Raw genomic sequence first — 24432 nt, forward strand, 5'->3', positions numbered from 1 at the left:
GTTGTTGCTCTTGACAGTTGATTGGCGTATGTATGAAAGGAAATTTGCTGTACAAATTCATAATCATAATTGTTTGATAGGTTTATCATTCTAACTTAAGTGTACGTTTTTCAATACTGAAACATAGACGACTATTTGTATGGTTGTAGCATCGAATTAAAACAATGTTTATAACATATGTATTTAATAAGAACATACTTTCAAATACGTGTTAGGGACAAATAAATACTATAATTACATAAGTATGAAAGAAAATTCACTCTGACATCTCACAAAATTCAAATAAAGCAACTAATTCTTATTTCCCTTTTCCGTAGTGTCCCCATTTTCCATTACCCCAGCCAGACCACGACGCTTCCTGGCTTCCGAATAACTTTGACCCTGTTCCAAAGCCACTTAGATTAAGAGGTCTTCCGTACACTCTGGTGCCAGATAAATTCGTATAACTGCTGGGGACTACTCCTGTACCTGCCAACAATACAAATAAATATAGAAAAATATTTTTATGAAAAGAAAAGTGCCAAAATTACTGATAAGACCTTTGCTACCTGAGGAGCCTATCAGTTCCTTAAATGTATTATGAAGAGGTTAATTTTGTTAGGTCGTTTGTAAAATCTATGAAAGTGCTGAACATTATTTATTTCGTAATCCTGCAGATAACAAAAAATAAATATATAAAGTTATTAGTAAGGTAAGTACGTAAGGAATTAGTTCAAAAACCTATTTGAATAAAAAATTAAGAGATTATAATTTGTAGTTTATGAAGAAATTAAACTTCAACCTGATTTTAGTTTGTATCATGTGTGCTGACACGTGCGAGGAATTATCATGCAATTTGGTTTAATAAGCTAACACGTCCAAAGAAAAAATAATCAAAAGTAAATTAATCACTTTTTAGTACCTCCAAAGCCTCCATAAGTGCCAGTCAAATGAAATTGTATCGGGAAGTGTATTGATCGAATATGCGGCCAAAATGTTTCAGCTTCCACCATCGCTTCCTGGTCATTCGCTGGCTCTGAAATCGTTTTAAAAAAATCCCATTTAAATACGACTAAGTAGTAAGTTTATAACCGGACTGAAGGATGATATTAATTCAAAGGTTTGGATTATATTGAGACTCACAGGCTATACAATTTATTATATTCGGTCAAAGATTATAATATGTTCATTGTTTTATCATTTCATTTTTAAACTTATGTCTCTAAAAAGCATTAAAAACCTTCAATACCGATACTTAATGTCAATTAAAGACGTGTTAACGGATAAGTTGAACTTAATTAAGTTAAATATTTGACAACCAAAATATATGTGTTAAATATGTATCAAAATAGTAATTTATTCTACTAGCGACATCTAATTGTATATAAAGAAATAACTACTTTGTAGGTATAAGCATGATCAATATTAATAAACAACTTTCAGTCTGTGGCGAGCAGATCCGGGGTATGGGGTCATGGCGGACATGAAGCCCCCAGAGCTGGTTCCAGGACTTAGGTGAACCACTAATTAAATATTTATTTCAATATTTTGTCACCATCCAGATTTTATGTATCTACATAATATCTTCAATATTTAATTAATTTAATATAATAATAACTTTGTATGATGACAAACGAATAAGTTTATCATCATACAAAGGCTTGACCTGTGACTCCGTCCTGGAGCCAAAGCTGGTACATTATTCTATATATATATTATTCTGCATTACAATTATATGTCAATTTAAAACCTTTAATTTTTTTAGATTGTTACTATGTTCTTTAATTTGAGTGGACAGTTTACCGTACCATGTCAACCAACAACAATATATTTAGATAATTGATCGTGAATATTTGTCGGCGTATGAGAAAACCAGACCGGCTATATAATATATAATATATATATATATAATACCTTTATCGATAATAGATTTGGTGTTTAAAGGCGCATTCCTGGGTTGTGTCCATATAACTTCAGGGTTGCTATCACTAATGGAGATCAGTGGAGGGCTTGGTGAGAGATATAATGCTGGGTCTAAAACTGCACCGTCGGATAGTTGGAAACTGAGTAAACACCATATAAACTGAAACAATATAAACATATATAAAATTCCTATATGAGACTATATTTAGACGACCTATCGCAATTTTTTATTATAATGTATTATTAACCATATTATGTATAATGTTTATCTTCAACTATATGTTACAAGCAAATTACGATATCGACAGCCCGGACTCTCAAAAAAAAACCAATAATTATGTAACTATTTATTAATTAAACTTATAATTAAATTACATAGAATAGATCCGTAGTCGATGCCAGACACGAATATAATGCAAATATATTTTATTAAATTTAAAATGGAAAAATGCGGTAAATGATGAGGCAGCAAAACGATTCCCTGAAGCCCGCACGTTAACCATACACGTGCTGCAACGTTAGCGATCTTCTTTAGGGTACCGTATGTAATTCCTCCATCCCCAGAACAGCAACTATTTGAGCACTTTGAGGGAAAATGTTGCTGGTACTTCATGATTTTCAGAATCAGGAACAGAATGTATAGGGTTGCTTCTTGGTTCTCTCCCTGGTGTAGTAGAGTTCTTTCGCAGGTATCGTCGAAGAGTATAAGCAAGGAAAATTATAACTATACCAGATACAAGTGCATAGAGGGGCAACATTGTAAGGTATAGTGAAGAATGAAAGTGGGCGAGTCGTATGGGGTTCTGTAGCATAATTCTACTTTCCAGGTGATCTTCAGCGGCTGTCCCTTGATTTCATTTCATCTTGGTTATCTTAAATATATCTGTTCGTAGTGAATATTCATGAGGAATGGTTGCTAAGTAACTGCCTGATAAGGATACATATTCCTGCCGTTCACATCAAAGTTCGACTTTTGTGGGATTCCGGAAGACAATAGTATAGTGTCTATCATCCAGTTGTTCCATAGCTTGCCTTGTAATAGAGACTTCAGTGGGGCTGCATGATTTATCTAAAGATTGATTAATGATAATACTCCGGATACAATCTGCGTGTTCTCGTAGCTGATACTGATTTGTGCTTTCCTCACAGAGAAGGTATTCGCCAATCTTCGGGCATTCGGTTTGCAAGTACATGAAAAATCTCCCATCGGTTGCTATGAAAGGATATAGGTATAAAGGTCTAGTGGAATATATTAGGAACAATGGACAGCTAAAATAAGTCGTAACTATCTTTAGAATATATACCTATAATATAACTACCTGGTTTTATAAGATAATAATATTCTCTAAAATCAATATCTAAAATTTTATTATTTCTAGATTATATATTTCTCTTAATTAACTAATCACATATCCTAAGTTATCTATGCCTATCATACTATAATGCGTGCTCGCTGCACGTATAAATCCTATAAAATATTCTCTTTTATAAATCCTATCTAGTTGAATTTCTTAAAATAATCCAACTTTTCATTTATTCATTCTAAATATTATATAATAAAGGAATGACCAATTTAAAGGGTAAAAGTTAATTGTCAAGAGTCTCAAGTTTTATCTCTACTGTCTTCGTCATTGTCATTATCAGTATTAGTCGGTACCTGTAACAATTTGGATGACTTTGGTACTCGTTTCAAGCGAGATTTAGCGACAGGTCCCTTTTTCTTTGAAGTGTAAATGTGTATGGGAAGGTCTGCAAGAACTGTGTCGTGAGTGTATCGTGGTGCTAACTTCTGTCTACTAGCTAAGGGGTTCTTAATAAAAACTTGCTGGTCGGGTACATATTCAGTTTCTGGCTCACGATTTTTATTTCTATTAGTCATTAAATTCGTACGATCAATAGTTGTAGCTTCATTAATCATTTCATATACCGTCTTCATTTGGTCTCTATGATTTATAATATACTGTTGCAAAAGGTGTTCGGCTAAATTAAAATCTAAAGGGTCTCTAGGATCAAAATGACCTCTAATGATATCGTGTGGTCTACATTTGGTGAAACTATGTACTGAACTGTTATAAGCTAAGATTGCATAAGGAATTTGATTTATTGTAGGTTCATCTTTATTTTTCAGATGAAGAATACGAAGGTGTTCTAGTAAAGAAGAATGGAACCTTTCAATAATTCCGTTGTCGTTAGGTGAATGAGCTAGTATTCTATGATGATTAATTTTATGTAGTCTAACAAATTCCGCGAAAAGTTGATTAGTGAACTCAGTCCCGTTATCTGTCACAATAGTCAAAGGTAGTCCATGATGAGTGCTGAAATTTAATAGACCTTGGATAATACTAATAGCTGTACCATCTCGTAAATGATATGCTTGGCCGTATTTTGAGAACGAATCTACAAAGGTAAGGTATTTTTCAGCTTGCACTGTGAATAAATCCATATGAACTATCTCAAACGGTTTTGTTGCAGGTGGTACTATATTAAACTGTGGTCTAATTGGGTTTCTGTCATATTTAGTCTGTCCGCAAATTGTACATTCGTTTATGTATTTAGAAATTTCTTCCCTCATTTTAGGCCAGTAATAACGACGTGACAAGGCTAAATAACATTCATTAATACCTCTATGGTTAGTTTTACCTTCATGATAGTGTTTAATTATTTCTTGCTGTCGTAAGTACTCCTTAACATCTTCTAGCTCGGTTTTTACTAAAACTAGATGCATAGAATTATATTTAAAGTTATTTTGTAAAATCGGAATTATCGAATACATACCTAATGGTGGAGTTATTTTAATAGCAGTTTTTATCTTAGGGTTGACATATTCTTTCACAGCATTAATGACGTCTTGTTCTAATGAAGATTCTGAAACTTGTATATGTGTACGTGTGTGGGTATCAAAAGGCTTAGTTACATGAGGTCTTCTTTTAATATCACCTACTATAGTTAAGCAAACCTGTTTATGGAATTTATTTAGAGGTTCATCTGTAATGGGTATTTCAAGAATAGGATTTTCAGCGGATGTATGTGCTGTTGCAGTAGTTGAACCTGGTGGTTCAGGTCTTATGGACACATCTATACCACATTCTTTAAGAAGTGATTCTATTTCCTCGTTATTAATTTGAACACGGGATAAAGCGTCTGCGTTAGTATTAAACTTTCCTTTCTTATAAATCACTGTATAGTCATATTCACTCAATTTCAGTCGCCATCGTGTCAGTCTCGAGTTCGGTTCCTTTAGATTCATAATCCACTGAAGTGGTTTATGGTCTGTTATAATTTTGAACTTCCTACCAAACAAATAAGGTCTAAAATACTTAGTTGCCCATACAATTGCCAAAAGTTCTTTCTCGATCGTACTGTAATTTGATTCACTGTCACTTAATGTTCTAGAAGCATAGCAGATCGGTTTATCAGAGCCTACTGTGCCTTGTGAAAGTACTGCTCCTAAAGCTACATTAGAGGCGTCTGTTATCAGAATGAATTCTTTATTGAAGTCGGGATATTGTAAAATAGGATCGTTAGTTAATAAAGTTTTGCATTTCTCAAAACATTTTATATATTCGGAATCTAAAGTTATTTTGTTAGTCTTTTTAAGACATTTAGTCATCGGTTTCGTCAAACGTGCAAAATCTGGTATGAACTTTCTATAATAACCTAATAATCCTAAAAATTGTTTAATTTCTTTTGTTGTTTTAGGTAAAGGATAATTTTCTATGGCTTTAATTTTATCAGGATTCGGTTTAATACCTTCATTACTGATTATATGACCAAGGTAAGCTGTTTCAAGTTTCAAGAATTCAGATTTGTCCATCTGGATTTTGAAATTGGACTCTCTCAATCTACTAAATACTTTTTCTAAATTAATTATGTGCTCTTGCAAAGATGTACTGAATACTATAATGTCATCGAGGTATACTAGACATATCTCATTTTGTAAACCTTTAAGGATATTATCCATTACACGCTGAAATGTGGAAGGGGAATTCTTAAGTCCCATCGGCATACGTAGAAATTCAAAATGACCGTGTTCTACGTTAAATGCGGTTTTCGGTATATCTTCAGGATTCATCTCGACTTGATAAAAACCAGATGCAAGGTCAAGGGTGGTGAAATACTGACATCTACCTAATTTGTCTAAAACGTCGGTGATGTTCGGAATTGGGTATTTATCATCAATAGTCTTTAAAAAAAAAAAAAAAAAAAAAAAAAAAAAAAAAGTATTTTATTGAATCACAAACATTAACATACATGTAAAATTGAGGTAGCCCCAGGTAGTCTTTTCGTTTAACTTTCTAAAGTCCACTACAAGTCGCCATTTTTGTCTACCAGAAGCGTCAGCTTTCTTTGGTACTACCCAAATGGGTGAGCTCCAAGCAGAGTCAGAGGGTCGTATTATACCTTGTTCGAGCATTTTACTAATTTGTTCTCTAACTTCCTGACGGTGTACAAAAGGGTATCGGTAACTTTTGGTGTAAATTGGGTTTTCATCATGAGTTCTAATGCTATGTTTGATTCTATTAGTGAAAGTTAGTGGCTCGCCTTCAATGTAAAATATGTCAGCATAGCGCTTGCAAAGAGTAACTAAATTAACCCGTTCTTCACTATTCAAATGGTCAGTTCTAAGTCTGTCTAAAACCTGTTTTACTCTGTCTGAGTCCGGTTCAGTATAGGAACTTTCAAAGTTAAATAAGTCAAGTCGTAAAGGTCTGTCAATTGGAATTACAATGTCTTCGTCTGTCATATTCTTAACCTCTACTATACCAATCTGATCAGTCACATTAGTAATACATTCGTGTACAATGCAATTACCTAATAATTGTTCTGGTATGAATACGTCACCATCGTTATGATGTATCGGTATACTAATTAAACGAGATGTTCTGGCTGGTATTATTTGATCTGTATATCTTTTGCATTGATATCGCAATAAAGGAATTTTCGCATTTTCTGTTATTAATATATCATCTCTAAAATCAATTCTACAGTTTTCTAACAAATCCAATCCAATTAAACCATCAAAATAATTATGAAATTTATATATAAATAATTTTATATTTTTATCATCATTAAATTCAGGAAAACTAGGAACTGATATCCAATGTTCATGAATGCTTGTTACTCTAGAGTTAGTTACTTCAAAAGGATCATACATTTTCGGAATATTACTGAAATATTTATCCACTGCTTCAGGGCTTATAAATGATTGGTTTGCGCCTGTATCTATGAGAAGCTTTAAAGGTGGATTATTAATTTTAATATAAGGCAATTCTTTCTTTGATTGTAAATTTAATTCTATTCTGGTGCGGATTTCTGATTGCTCTTGTGAAAATCCTGACTTTTCCTACCATTTGGATATTTCGATTGAATATCTTTACTAGCTTTACTAGTACTAGGCCTATTACTATCATAGCGAATATCCTCTATCGGTGGTAATTCTTGTTGTTCATAGTATTGATTGTCATCATAGTCATAATTACCATATTGTCCATAATAGTCACTTAAATCATAGTCGGTGTTATAATAATTGTAGTCAACATAGTCATTGCCATAGTCATAATCATCATAATCATAAAATTCATTAAAATTAAGTTCTTTAGACTTAAAGTAATTTGATGGAGGCGGATTACCAAATTTCTGCCAATCATGTCCAGTAATTTTAGGTGGTAAGGGTTTCGTCACGAAATGACTTACCCCACTCATAGGTTTAGGACCAGAATTATTTTGTACAGGATTCCTATTAGGTATTCTGAAACCACTATTATAGTTAGGCAACGGTGCTCGGAAAATTTGCTGAGTACGCGTTGGATACATAGGCATGTGCTGACGACTATTAAAATTAGAATTAAAATTAGGTTTTAAAATTAGGTTTTTGCCAGCTAGGCCCAGGTAAAAATTTAGAAGGATTAAAGTTGTTAATAATCGGAGGAAATTTAGGCTGTGTGTGTGTAAGTTGCTGGTGTGTGTTCTGTGGTGATGATGATGACAATGGTTTTCTAGGATCTGTTGCTAAATTATTACGCTGTTGTAAATACATAACGTTAAGCTCATCTTGGACAAATTCCAACGCCTTTTCAATCGTTTCAGGTCTCATACATCTTATTCGGGACCCGAGAGGATCTTTTAAGCCTCTTACAAATGCTTGTAATGTTAATTTGCGATATAAAACTCTTTTAGCTTCTACAGTTGTGTCTAATGTCTCGTGCAACGATACATAAGACATTATAGTACTGAAAAGATTTTGGCATTTGTCATAAAATTCCTGTGGAGTCTCATTACATTGTGTCGCTAATGCTAAGTCGTTATAAAGAGCGGTCTCGTCCCTTTGGTCAGAAAAATTATTAATTAATGTATTCCTAATTCCTAACCAATTTTCAGGTATGCCATTGGAATTAATAGTACGAGCGGCTGAACCTGTAATCTTATTTAATATGCCATTGATTACACATAAATTAGATAATTCATATCCTATCTCGTCCTTTACACATTGAATAACAATTTGATCGCATATTCTTATAAACCTAGGAAGTATATGTGGGTTCCCATCGAATTCAGGAACTGGGCGGAGAGCCTTATAAACTGTATCAGGATCCATTTTATACTTTAAACTACTAAAATTTAAATTCAAATTACTACTTAAACTATGAGGGCAATGCGAGCTCTCAGAAAAAAAATTTAAACCTACTGAAGGGCGATTCGAGCCTTCGCTTAATTGACAATTCGAGTCTACACTTAATTGACGATTCAAGTCTTCACTTAATTGAGGATTCGAGTCTACTAAACTAACCCTACGAGTTTTATACCTGGAGGAAACAGGACTATTTTTCATAGGGCGGAAAATCGTAACGAGGAGAGAGCAACACGAATGGAAAAATAATTCAATGTACTCACATAACTCGTCGACTTCCCTGGTTTCTTTTGAGTTGCACTGAAGTTTGAGTACGCCCCGGCTGCTTCCTTATGATTTTTGATGCTTCGGTGAACGCTTGATAGCGATAGCTAGAACGACCGCGCGCGGTGTCGAAACTAGACCCGGAAATCTTCTTTATAGCGATCGTCGTAACCCCGAAACTATCCTACCGACTGCGCCAATTACGATATCGACAGCCCGGACTCTCAAAAAAAAACCAATAATTATGTAACTATTTATTAATTAAACTTATAATTAAATTACATAGAATAGATCCGTAGTCGATGCCAGACACGAATATAATGCAAATATATTTTATTAAATTTAAAATGGAAAAATGCGGTAAATGATGAGGCAGCAAAACGATTCCCTGAAGCCCGCACGTTAACCATACACGTGCTGCAACGTTAGCGATCTTCTTTAGGGTACCGTATGTAATTAGCAATACGTAATGAATATTAATAAATAAATAAATAATGTGAAAGAGTTTTTCATATATTTAAAATGTATTATGACTCTTCTTTGGAAATTATAAACGACGCAATATTGTGACTTTTAATTATATGTCTAAATAATTTTAACCGATGGCAAGAGATGAGGAATTTCTCAATTTACATATATAGCAGCCTTGGTCGGTTTAACATCAGAAAGGCCAAATACATGTCGCAGCCAAATAATTAGCCGTTCAATCAAGAGCCAAAATTTGATCAAACATACTAGGGAAGTAATGAAACTGCATCGGTGTAAGTTATTTCATTTTTCATTTCGGTTAAGATTTATTTATTTATAAAAATACTCCTGCCTTAACAGGTGACCCTGAATTGACACGAGAGAACAATAAGTAATATACTTTACAGACGAAACGCAAAAAAAACAAGATATGAAATTTCATAAGAAAAAATACAAGAAATTTACTAACTGTAGGCACTAACAAATAATATAACTTTTGCCAGCTCACTCAACAGACAATGAAAAAGGTCCGTTAACCTATTTTGTTATTATTATTAGTTGTAAATTAATACACCGAATAATATGTGCCCTTTGCAGAAGGTTAGTCCTAGCTGTGGGTACATGAAGTAATGGCGGATGATGTCGCTTTCTCACGTACCCATCAGGTACATTGAAGCTAAAGTACTGAAGTACTGCCAATTCGGCTGTGACTGTCCTGTAACAACTTTATTAAGTACATAACAAGCGCGAATTCTCGGCAAAAGCTCGTTGTAGCCTACAGAACCAGAAATAATGTTGGTTACATGAGTGGATAAAAGGGATACACACTGTACTTCTAAAAATATATATGCCTCAAAAATTTATTTTGTAGATATACAGTTTAGAAGCGTTTATTTCTCGGGGAAACACTTAATAACTAGTATGTGTATGTTAAACAATGACTAAGGAACATATAGATGACTATCAGGAAATAACGCATCGTTTAAATGTCTATTATTGTTTGACATAAATTAACGTTAATCATAAACTTGAAAATAAATGAAGCTCATGTTTCTTTCATAAAATTGACATATACGGCGTAGGTATATGGGCAACAACTAGCCCGCGAGACATTTTGAAAAATCCCAATTAAAAAAATTACATTGGATACTTATTAGACTATAATACTAAGAATTATACAAAAAATACCAAATAAAAGACGAAGCCGCAGCTTAAAAAATTCGGTAGATTGATTTGTGCGTTTCGCAGTAATTATAAATGCGAACAGTTCTTTTCTTTGATGAAAGTCTATACATCAACATATCGTACAAGACTAACGGACGATAATTTGGAAAAATCTTTACGTCTTTGTATCGTTAATCCAAATATCGATAAATTAGTTTCCCAAATTCATGCGCAAAAATCTCATTGATTTTGTTGTATTTTACTTTCGTAGTTTGTAACAATTGCAAATTAACGATTTAACGATAATGTACCTACCATTCTTTTTAATATACATATATTATGTTTTTTACATTTTAGCACAGAAACAGAAAACAGATTGATTAGATACATACAGTCATTACCCACTAAACAACATTCGAAAAACCTGAAATCTAATTACATCTGTACACAGCATTTTAGTGGCATCTTCAGTACTGGTTCACTAAATATCAACCACACAACATACACATTTTAAGCTTAATAACAAAAAAAATGGTAATTTAGGTTGCCAGTCCTCACCGTGAATAATCTTTTTTAATTTACAAATACTATATCATTTATATCTGGCATACATAATATTTTCCTCTACACTCTTGTTTTAGTGATTTGCAATTGTCCAATAGAATTAAATTTCCAGAAACAATACTGTCGAATACAATGGCTATTAAGAATTGGACACCACAGCAAACAATACCAGCATTGTATAAATAAATACTTAAATATTATGTTTTTAACATATTTAATATCAAAATATAATGTCATCATACATGATATTATGTAATCATAAATATTTTAAATATAAATTTACGTAGATATAAGAATAAAACATTGTTTCAAATTTAAACAGGCCTCGCAACTAGAAACATAAAAACACGTAATTATACGACGCAGCACTTGGACGCAAATTTATATTATATCCAAGAAACCCGAAATAATTACGTGCTTTGAATATCAAATATACAGAACACGTGTAACTCATAGGATTCCCATCACACTTGGTTTATATAATGGTCCTAGATTTAAAAAAATCTAGTATCTACTACTTTTGGAAAAAATATTCTATTAATTGGGTTAAATACAAATCTGATAATGTAAAAATATATGTATTTCTATTGTGATGATGTAGTGATAAAATAATATACGCATTATAATTATATGATGACTAATGTAATTGTAACTTCTGTTCTACTACATTCTATTTAAGACAAATTTGCACGTCATCATGTGTGGCAGGATATGCGAACTTTAGACTATACCACCTTACATTATTTGTATCAAAATCTTGAAAATATATCTATACTAAAAGATTTGTATGTAAGTATGTTTATAACGAAATGGAACAAATAGTACTGGACTGATTTAAAAAATTATTTCACCATTTGAATGTTCTATTATCACCGATTAATATAGGCTATTTAAAAAAATAAGGCTCCCTACTAAAACTACAATAACGTTATCTAAGGTGTAAAAAAATGCCTTTAAAAATCTTAAAAGAATTGATGATAGAAAAAAGAACGTTCCGCTATATTAAAGAACATATCAATGCAAAAAATAAATGTCCACCCGTGCGAAGCCGGGACGGACCGCTAATTAATGCAACTCCGTCCCGGCTCCAGCCCTACTATTAATAGTTATAACAAACTAAAAATAATATAATATCTAATAAGTAAAAAAAAATCGTCACACAGGGCCAGTATAGTTGTAAATAAAGTATACACTTAAATTTAAGCATCCTTTGGCGAGGAAGATTCGCACAGCTAAATTAGAAAATATAATAGTTATCAATTTTGGTGTCTATACCTTGCATAATCTATGCTTATAAATATACTTTCCTATGCTTTGGAGTATTATAAATTGACTACAATAAAAGTTCAAATTCGTACTTACAAACATTGTAACTTGCTTCTTCGATAACTTGAATTTATATTTTTTAATTATATTATTAAACTCTAATCGAGATACTGTTGCTTCAGACTTCAATGTTACAAACTGAGTGAACTGAGACTAAAATGAATCGCTTTCTCGGGATTAGAAATTTTATTACAGGTTCAAGGACGCATTTCGTGTGGAGAAAGTTTTAACTTTTATTATTATGGAAGGATGAATTTCTATTATATTTTAATAATACCTATAAAACTGTATTTATGAAGGAATCTTTTTTATATGGGAAAGTGTGGTGGTGGAACATGATAATGATTCCTGACCGTATCACTCGAGGCAGCTAATCTATTGAAGCCATCGCCACAGATATTATATAGTTCATAACTATAAACTCGTGCCTATTAAGAAAAAAAATGCGTGCCTACAAAGTACATATGCCAGAAATGAAACGTCTTTGCAAATTTAGTATTACTAAGGTAAAAACCCTTACAGATAATCATGTACCAGTATATGATCACTCCATGTATTTGTATATCTATATTCACACTGTTTCCACACTGTATATGTGCTAATGATAATATAAATACATAAAAATCTGTGTTTACTGCATCAGACGTTATATGACAGAATTGCCATCTATACTTAAAATTATTTTTTGTAATCGAACCGCGAAATACACCAACCAATAGCGTGTATTTTTTCTTTTCTCGATCTCCCTTTCTCAATCGTTCTCTCCCTTTTCTTCGACAAAAACGCTGCATCATGACGTTGCATCCGTAAAAAATTTACACTCCTACGCCTTAAGAAGTCTCACTTCAAAAAATAAAAAAATAACATAAGGAGAGCCATGATAGGTACTATTTCTATAGAAGTATTTGTAAAACATTGACCGTAGGTACCCTTGGAGCCATACTGGCCCTGAATTTCCAATGATAAAACTCATGGGAGATCAAAGAGGATTTTTATTAATTTATTTGTAAAACACAAACACACTTGACCTATTCCAATGACTTTTACCATAAATTAAGCTACCAATGACAGGAAACAATTGTTGTCTACATTGTGGTATTGTGTTACGTTAATTACTTTGTCAGTTGCAGTCTGTGGTTAGTTGTTATGTATGCAAAACATCGTAATGTTTCCTGAGTAATGAAGAGGCTATATTCGATACACATATATTAATTGTAGAATTTGACCATTCCTTTCTGAGCGGCTTAATTCTTTGGATCCAACTGCCCACCGATATATTTCCAAACCAATTTAACTTTAGGTCCTTCAAGCGCGTACAATTCGTAAAAGGTCGGCAACGCACTTGCGCAACGCATACGCAATAATTAATTGTCTGTAAATTTGAGAGAAGGGGGACTTTCAAGCCTTCAGTTATGAGTTCGATTTCTGTCAGATCAACTATGGATTTTTCTTTGTGCAGTTTACAGCCTTACTATAACCTAAGATCATAAAATAAGTCGACGTGTAACACAGAAGGCTTACCTATAATAAAAAAAAACAACGAAACAGACACAAATATATGTCATTCTGTTGTTAGGGGGGGAGGTTCATGAGATTTCATATATATATACATCAGAATTAGGTATTCAATTGTATAAATATCATGATTGTCACTAAACTGACAAGAAAATCACATAATGAACTGAAATTACAATATTATAGCTTTAATGATTCTCATTAAATAAAATATTATGCCGCGGGTATTCTTTGCCGGATCCAGGATGTGATAAAGTCCAGAATTTACCACAATTCGAGGCTACAATCATTACGATGGTGTCGTACCCTCAATTTGAACCTTCAAAGGAGTACCTTTTTAATAATATATTTTAATTATTAAATTTTTAAGGTTAGTTATTAGGAATATTACATAAATGTTTTATTGTAGATTTAGCATCATATTTGTTTTAATAAATAATCCATATACTTAGCTAATAAAACATTAATTTAATAAAATATTAATTTTTACTAAAATTAATGAACATATTACTGATATTAATAATTTTGAATTCTGCTCACATCTGTCAAGTTTGCAATGGATGGAATTTTGAAAAGATGCGGTCTTCAATATTGTTATGAGATGGTCTTATAACACACACATGTAGGGACATGTTTTGCGTTCACATTTGAAGTATTTAAATTATTTGGCATTTTGAGATAATTCGCTTCCAAAGAGCACTTGTTATGTTAAAGAAATGTTGGGGATTTCCAAGGTAAAGCGGGTTCAATAATTCGTCCTTCGCTTTTGTTTAGACTAATTTAATAATTCATTCCGGTTCATGTTTACATTCTATTAACGGTTTGTTTGTTCGGTATTTTGAATGCGTCATGAACTGTAGTCCTATCATATCTTAGGTTAATACAAAATAAGGTGCCCAGTAGTAGAACACAGGTTTCTTTTTCTTATACATAAATTTCTCTCACATATATAATGATTTTTTTTACTTCATAGGTACTTTTATAAATAATGTATATGTTTTGATATTATAAGATAGTATGATGTAAGTAAATAGGTACTATCGGTGTATGTGTTTCATTTCATGGACCCCCAAATTCAGTTTCAGTCATAGACCCCTAGGGGTCGATATAGACCACTTTGGGAATCACTGGTCTAGTCTATAATCTCATTAATAGCGGTCTGTTCTGGATTTGCACCTTTAGACATTTGTTTTATAATATATATTCATTCGTGATAATTTAGGATTCTAATGGTGAAGGAATTTTTCATATCGATCCATTAGTTTTAATTAAACAAACAATCAAGTCTTACCTCTTCTTAGTATTAATGGTTATAAAGCACACATATTTTAAGAGAGTACAATGTGTAAAAACTCTCGCGCATTTTTATGGCACAATTAATTAATCTATAACTTATTCTTGATATATTGATACTTGTGTATATGGTGATCACCAATGCATATTATTATTTAATTGGAAACCAGTCTAACAAGCATTATATTCCGTTATAAATATAATGACGTAAATAGAATGAGAGATTAAGAATATCTCAGTATTATAAACAAAATAAACTTGTTTAAGACTGGTCCATAGGCGAGGCCTGGTTTTTTTGCTTTGATTTATGAAATTACATTACTGGCATTTAAAAAAATAATAAACATATAAATTGCACTTGAGGACGGGTCTGAATGCGGAAATTGCTGTATTATACTTGAAATAATGTAAACAAGATGATTATTTTTTTAGGAAAACATATCGAATACAACAATTTACGCGTTATGTTACTTGTAAGTTACGCCTCATAATACGCCTTAGATTTAACGTAACTTAGTCTACCGCCGCCGTCACCGGGATGTCACCGAGAACGAGATTATTTAATCAAATTAATCAAATCAAAATTCGTTTATTCAGTTTAGATGCGTCTTTTTGCTAAGTTTTCTTTTACATAACGTATGTAGGGAGCTGCAACCCTTACACCACGTTTCCCATGACATCTTACGTATTAAATAATATTAAAATAAATTAAAATCAAAGATTTGTACTCTATCAGCCGGAGGCATGGTGAAATACATTTTCGTGGGAACATGTAATACCTAAGAGAAAATTAAAATAGAAATCAGTTTAAATGTAAAAGTATCTGAATAGAAATGCGATTATTACTATTAATTAGTAAAACAACTGTTTGGTGCAAACAGATTTGTTTTAAAAACACTAGAATTACGAATAAAATGATTAAAGAACTTAATTTTGTTGTATACTTAGTCCCTAGTAATAATATATGATTAGGTTTTTAAAAAATAGAAGAAGACACGTTTATTAGTCTGTGATTTATTTTAGCTCTACAATTTTAGTGTTTCGTAATAAATTATTATTATTAATAACGCTTTGTATTTACGATGTTTGTGTAAAATGTTAGTGTCTACAATTTTTACATATTATAATGATAAAATTGAAATGATTTTCCTTGTTATTTTTTCAACCATGTCTACCTGTTAAGCATAAAATCATCAGATGTAAAAACGTATAATAAATTAACATATGGTCCATATAAAAAATGTTAATTAGTTAATTTTAAGCTTCGAAAAGGCTACATTTTTTTGTTGCTTAATTTTTTAATTAAACAAAGTATTTTTACTGATATCAAAAATGTTATCTTTTCTTTTTTTTAAATTATTTTATTGTTATTTAATTTTTTATTTGATTATTGTTATTTTGTGTGTTTTTTTAGTAATAAATGTTATGTCTGAGTCAATAAAAGAAATATTATTATAAACCTTATTTATTCATATAAATCACAGATAAAGCATAGCAAGCCGTTAACGTCCCCATCCTTGATGACCCCATCCTCTTCCTCCATATCCATAACCGCCTCCCCAACCACGGCCGTATCCTCCACCCCATCCTCCTCCATAACCACCGCCCCATCCGCGTCCGTAGCCGCCGCCCCATCCGTGGCCATAGCCGCCATAGCCGCCCCAACGTGATTCCTCTGCTTGTAGCCCTTCTGCTGGTACTGCAACGTCAGGGGCAATCGCAGCATTGGCCGGCAGGGCTGACGCGTAAGTCACGCAGGCACATAATAACAAGGCAAACGTCAGTAACTGAAAAGAAACGGATTTGTAAATTTTATTAAGTATAGATAGTTATCTGTCATAACAGCATTTTTAAAGAACTTCATTTGAATTTTCACACAAATTCCAGGAACTTAAATAACCGACAATCATGTTATACCAATGTTCAAAAAGAATGAACACAAATCCATACAAATACGAGCACCAACAATTTTATTTACTCTTAATATAAAAACGAACGATTCAAGATACTTACAGTGTTCATGATGGCAAGATTCTGAATGTCTCGTGTGGTCCGATGCGACCTATATATACAAAACACACCTTCTTGGGCTGGTGACTAATCCTTGCAGGTAAATAACCTACCATACATAATGAAAACTCATCTCGCTTCTAAATTGATCGCTAATAACACAATTATTGCTTAGTACATAATTGTGAGTAATATCTTTAAATAATATAGGGCTGGCGTGGTATAATATAGTTATTTATTTATATTGGGGATTGTTAAAAAAATACTGTTTCAATAGCTAAAAAGTCTTTCTGATCAGTTAAAATTTTGTAGAAATGTTGCACTGCTTATTAAATTAAACTACCAACAGAGTTAATTATGATTTTGTATATATATGTACAGTACTGATGTAAATAGCTAAATTCGAATATCTTATATGAATCCTTGACCCTATTTTATCATTACATAGTTTAATACCGCTTAATGTTTTTTCAAATCACATATTTAATTTGACAGGAGCTGTGTCAGACTTCGACGCTCACCCCCAGTGGTGTTCAAATCCCAGATGTGAAACTGTCCTCTTAATTTTCTGATCTGTTAAAATACTTGTCTATGAAAAAAAACGGTGATTGTACGGGCACTAGGTATTTGAATGTATGTAAAACTTTTGTTGGATTGCAAATCTACATGATTTATCGTTTGGAATAATGAAGAATAAATAGTTTAATTATAATAATAATAATCCTTATTTATCCTTATCTTTTTAACATTTTCCAAAAACAAGTAAATATAACATGATTATACATTCTCCAACTGTGTGTACCCAATTTTAATGACGTCATCATTCAATTTCGCCCAGTTACTTTTAAGAATCTCCATATTTTGTACACATACCTACACATTTAAATTACATTTAAATTGAAATTGTAATAGAAGTACATTTACTCGTCACGATTATTACACAATATAAATAATCGATCAAAAAGAATCAATTGAAATGTGCCTAGTCATTATAAAGTCCAATGACCCCGCATTGGGTTATAGGCAGATAAATTTTGCCAAAAACTAATAAAATATTAATGCAAGCAGACATCTTCAATAAATATTATTTCGCCGCAAATCGAACCCGGAATGTGGTCATGGCCAGGGTTGGGTTCCAGTAAGCCTCGGAGTTATAAATTATTAGGCGGATTTGTTTATGAAACATGAAGCAAACGGACAGGATACACCGTTTCTTACGTGATTCCACAGCCCTTGGAATATCACAATGGCAGAAGGCTCGCGAGTGCGTTTCTGGTCTTTTAAGGATTGGTACGCTCTTTTCTTCAAAGACCCCAAGTCGCATTAACAAGGAGATGCAGATGGTATCTTGTATTCTGCCGTGATTTCCGATGATGAATCTCAGCTGCAGATGTCCGAACAACACCACAAAATTTTCTTATTTGTATTTTTTAATGGGCCTTTTTTTAATTTATCACCAACATAACAATAATATTGAAAATGAAGTGAATAATTCGTTTTAAAATATCTTAGGAGTTTTAAAATAACTGCGCAACAAAATGTTCAAGGATAGGTGCGTATTTATGATGGCGTGAATCATCGTCATGGGAACAGTTAGTATTCAATATGACATCTCTTTAATCTGGTTTTGTTTAACATATTTAATAACCAAGCTATTAAAAAGATCTAATATTTGCTTGCTCAGTTTCACAACCAATTTCGTTGCAAATTCGTGATTGAGTTTAGTCGACAGCATTCTGATAAATATGTGAAGTCATTAATACTTGTGTTTAAATATGTTGGAATGCAAACAACAGCTTTGAACAAGGCATTTTGCAAGGAATTATTTTTAACGTTATACAGTAAACGATTTAGGATTATGCGTGGTGGGTAAATTTTGTGGTACTTTTGTTGAATAAAATCTAGCTTACTCATGAGAGCTATTCTTATTTAATACTAGCGGTTTCAATGTAGATCTATCTATCTCTTGGTAAATCGTCTACTAAATCGGAATATAAATATATTTTTGTTGTCATCAAAGTTAAATTATTCTTAATTTTTAATTACTTCCTTTCCGATTATTACAATATTTAATTAATAAATTATTTAATACGTAATTATTAATACGTTTTTAAATAATTATTATATTATTTAAAAACTTATTAATAGTTGCACCATAATAATACAAAGGCGAATAATACAAGTTTCCTCACATGCGTCTGAAAAATGCATAGAGAATAAACACTTTCCATAGATACATTCTCCTATTGTGATACAGATTATAATAATAATAGATATACTCCGCAGACGATAGATTGGTCTCTTACACATATGAGAAGCTGTACATTTTTCTCACTCAGGTTTTCTTCGTTTTATAAGCGTTGTTTCCAAAATCGTCGGAGTTATGCCCCGAGAAGCCAGACGAAGACACTCCCTTCAACATTACATTGCATTCTTCGTTACATAGCAATTAACATTTCATTATTTCGCTTATATTCTATTGTATTAAGCAGTGTTGGCCTAGTGGCTTCAGCGTGCGACTCTCATTCCTGAGGTTGTAGGTTCGACGGCTGTGCACCAATGGACTTTCTTTCTATATGCGCATTTAACATTCGCTCGAACGGTGAAGGAAAACATCGTGAGGAAACCGACATGTCTTAGACCCAAAAAGTCGACGACGTGTGTCAGGCACAGGAGGCTGATCACCTTCGTGTACTTGCCTATTAGATTTAAAAAATAATCATGAAACAGATTCAGAAATCTGAGGCCAAGAACTAAATAGGTAACTAATAGCGCCACTCCACACCATCGGTTAATAAAGAGTAAAAAGCACCCCGTTGCACCGACTTTCAATACTTTAATGACATTCCTGTAACTTTTTTAATCCACTCCCTTGTTTAATGCTCAAGAAGTTTGCCGGTATCTGTACTTGAGAAAACATTGCCGTATAAGTTAAACATTTATCGATTAAACTTTGTCTTTAAATGTTCGATTCGTTTCGCATCTTTTAAACGCATAATGTACCTGGAACTGGTTATCGGCACCGAATTTAGAAAAAGGTTTGCCTGGATTCCTTTGAAGTACATCCTTAAATAGCTTGACGATATTTGGTTATCTAAAACTGTCCGAATGTTATCTAGACTGTCTAACTAAGATCTAACGTTAAACCATCTTAATAAAATCGGTTCAGGCGTACGATGGACAATCGCAAGCGCATACTGGCAATTATGTGTGTCTCCTGTCTCCCGTGTAACTCTGTGTCTTTATCTAGAAATTAAGGAGTCCTTAATAAACATCTCTTTGTCCTTGATACGATAGATAATCCCTTTTGTGGAGGCTAATTCGAAGCATAATACTTGATACTTCTTCACATCTAACATCTCGCTTGTTTCTTAACTTAACGTGAGCCATACTTTATGTACACTATACTAATATTATAAAAAGGAAACATTTGTGTTGAGTATGTTTTTACACAAAAATAGGAATTCCTAATAAAAATGCCATAATTACCAAATTTATAGCTACTGCATGTTTTATCTATTATTGGATATCCGAAATCTTAATCATGTAGTTATTTACTAGTAATATATTTGAGTAATAATTAAAAATTATTGTAAGTTGAATACTAACAGAAAACTGTATACATGCCTATATCTGCATGACAGTATTATTATGAACAATTGCGTATTATCTATTAAATATTACCTTAATACATATAATGTAATAAAGTTACAAGTACCAAAACCTTTTAACCTGTTTCATCGCTTTGAAACTAGTTTATTTTCTTGTTTATCTTTAAGTTTTTTTGTTATCCTTTCATTTCCGTCAGTTGTTGATGTAAATAACACGGTTTGTTTTTTTTCACTTAGGATGATATATCACGCATCATCATGGGTTTTTAATAACACTCCTCCGAAAATCATTCAAATAAGCCTGTGTCAATAAACGCAAGACGTCAAAACATATCCACTTGGTTTGCAGTGCAAAATTGAATGTAGGTACATTATAAATAAATATTTCAATATAAAACTTTATACAATGAAAACGTAATATTGTTTACCATAGAGTAATAAAATAAAAAGCTTCGCTAATAAATATATTCCCAGTCCGGAGTTTACGACGAACGTACGAATCCCGGCTATGTTCTAATGGATTTAAATTCGTACGAAACCGGCAGACCAATTTAATTTATTGGTTCAATTATTTATGTATAAAATACATTAAATTTAGTAATTTTTTGAAGCCATTGTCGTATTTTTTACGTTTCCACGTATACTATTTTTAAAGTTAACATTATTTATATTCACCAACAAAAAGCTGATGATAACACTTGTAATAAAATATTCATTTTAATACAAGATGGAGGAAGATATATGTTTAATTTAATTACAGTCTGTAATTAAGTTAAATCAGTAGTAGGTAGTTGTGTAATTCATTATTATAATAATAAAATTACACAACGCTATATAATCTACAAATCCAGTTTTGCATCTACGTTTAATTTTGATTTTTATTTTAATAATACAAGCAACATTTTCTGCTTCATTTTATAACTGTATAGCAAAATATTCTGTTATTTTTTCTACACAATATTTATTTCTTTTAACAATATTTGTAGATCGAGTAATGTCACTTGTATTTCCTTTTAAAGTTGACGCGTGGGTTTTTACTTTTATTTCAATGTCAGTGTCATCGGCAATAGTGTTTACATTGCCAGCGATATTGCTCTTGTTTTCAGAATTTCGTAGTGTGTTATCGGATTTTATTTTATTTATTTATTTAAGTATTCCTACAGCTAATCATTAAACAATATCCAAACAATTACATTACACACAAAAGCCAAAACGGAATACACATATATCAGAAACATATAGCACAGTTTTACAAAGCACAGTTGTAAGATTGATTGAATTGGGCGATCAAAACATATATTCAACATGAAACAACAAACAAAGCCATTATTGGTAAAAGTTACCTGAATTTTGTAAAATATTTTTTTAAGAATTTTTTAGTCACATTAAATATATCGATTTGCTGGTAATTTATGTTGTAATCTGTAGGTATGCGATACATAACCGAGTTTCGTAAATAGTTGGTCTTAGAACGAGGAATTTCGAATAATTGGATTTGCCTTGTATTGGGTGATGAAGGGGTCTTAAATAGTAAAAGCGATAACAAGTCAGGGCATTCTTGTGAACCAGCTTCACCACTATCAGGCGGTGGACGTCGTATCCCGTCAAGGCCTTCCATTTCGTATTTGACAGCCATTACCTATGATTTCTTCGGATTTTAAATCCCCGTTGTTGTTGCTATAACCGCAAATTTTTCTATCATTTACGTATTTGCACTGAGTAATATCGTAATCGTAGCCTTGACAGGTCTTTGATGTTCCTTCTAATGACTTTGTTCTTAGAACTGGGTTAAACAACTCATCGGAATCTTTCGATGTTTTCGTATCGGATTTAATAAAACTTTCGCTTTCGTAAATCAAATCATCAAATAGAATTGGTCCAATTTTTGGAGCGCACGAAATTTGTATTTTCGATAATACAAAATCCCTGTAAGAGATAGCTAAGATAATATTTATGGTTATACACAGTAATGAATGATATTAACTAAATATAATCAATCATAAACCTGTCTTACCGATGTTATTATTGACATTATGCATGGAGTATGTACGCAGGCACTTGAATTGCTTTGATTAATCACCTGGGATTTATCGATTGCCAATAAAATGTCTGTACAATAGCAAACAGTTGTTTTTGTTACATTTATTTGTCAGCTTAATTAAGCCTATATTTAATAAGGTGTTATAAAAGTTGTTAGTGCTTACACTATGATGTTTAAATGATTTCTAAATAATTTACAGATAAGCTGTGAAGATTAAATAACATTATTATAATTGTGTGTGTCTTTACTTTGACACTTACATACGCTGCCAAATTGTCGCAATTTTAAATTAATCAAATATGTTGACATGAGACATGGTTTTAGTAAAAGAAATAAGATATAATGTAGTTTAGACTATTTATAATTTAAACAGATATGCAGAGCAAACTTGTTTCAATAGATTAAATAAATTATCAGAATGTATTGCCGCAAACAGAAGACATCATAAACAACTAAATGGCAAAAGAAAAGAAAAGTACAGGAAACTTTAAAAAGAAAAAAAGAAAGAGAAAATTAACATGCTGCCAGAGATGCAAACGTAGAATTGTCAAGTGGTTTTACAGAAGGACAAAAAGATGTTGTAAGAAAGCCATTTTTGGTGTTCCAGATCCAAAACTATCAGACTATGACATTGCTGGAGTTAATTTAGGAGACGCCAGGGACAAATTAAAAATAAATAAAAGCAAATCTATTAAAGATAACCTTGAAAAGAAAAAGCCCTCCATTGTTACCTTGTATAAAAGTAATAAAAAGAAATCGATAATTAGTATACCATTTAAAGAAAAGCTCATCAGGGAATATGACAATATATCTTTAATCAAACCCAAGGGAAGTAATATTAAGGCAATTGTAAGCGATTTTAAAGAAAGAAATTTGTATGTAGGCTTGTCTAAAGATCTTACAAAAAGCGATAGAGATTTTTTTTCTAAGAAAGCAAAGGAATACGAAGAAAAATATAGGAAAGGTTCCATTTTAGACGATTTAGACAAATATAAAAGAAGTTCTTACATGAAAAAATATGATGATAAGTACAAAATTCTATCCTACTTGGATTTTAAACAACTAGAAAGTATGGATAAAGATAAATTAAAACATAAATTATCAATTACATCTTCTAAACATAATATTTTAAAGACTATGCTGAGCGACTATAAGAAAAATAAGTTTTCGTTAACAGGTCTATTTAGTAAATCCAAAGTTGAAATCGATAAACTTGATAAAGAGAAAATACAAAAACTAATAGAACTTTACAAAGATAAAGAGAAGAAGAAGAGTTATACTTTTGTCAAGCAATCCAAAATTAAACAGCTTAGATCAGATTTGAGGGCGAAATTAGCTGGCATAAATTGAGTATATAATACATAAATAATTTAACCTATAAAGTATTTTGCTATTAACGATACTTGAATGAAAATTAATAATGTCTTGTACTTATTGGATTTGTGATAAGAACAATGTACGCATGTTATATGAACAATGTGCATGCTTTCTGGTAAATGGCTACACCTAGTATACTTGTAGTGTAGTGTAAAAAAATCATGATATCAAACCGTTCTTATTTTTACAGTTATTAACGAAACTATTACAAGTTATGTGTTGCACTTGTAGTGATCACGATGTGGCAGTAACTGAGTCTCATAGACAAA

At 32.0% G+C, this 24432-nt stretch overlaps 1 protein-coding gene across 1 annotated transcript; it reads right to left on the reverse strand.

The window, feature by feature from the left end:
• Positions 1-173: 173 nt before the first annotated feature.
• Positions 174-12440, reverse strand: LOC111002691. Its single transcript, XM_045634652.1, has 4 exons — positions 12353-12440; positions 1894-2062; positions 902-1015; positions 174-468 (listed from the first exon to the last, which is right to left on the reverse strand). Exons 1-4 carry the CDS (start codon positions 12356-12358, stop codon positions 299-301), a joined length of 459 nt encoding a protein of 152 aa, XP_045490608.1. The 5' UTR covers positions 12359-12440; the 3' UTR covers positions 174-298.
• Between the last annotated feature and the right edge of the window lie 11992 nt (positions 12441-24432).

This window comes from Pieris rapae, chromosome 3 (genome assembly GCF_905147795.1).
Source record: "Pieris rapae chromosome 3, ilPieRapa1.1, whole genome shotgun sequence".
Taxonomy (NCBI): domain Eukaryota; kingdom Metazoa; phylum Arthropoda; class Insecta; order Lepidoptera; family Pieridae; genus Pieris; species Pieris rapae.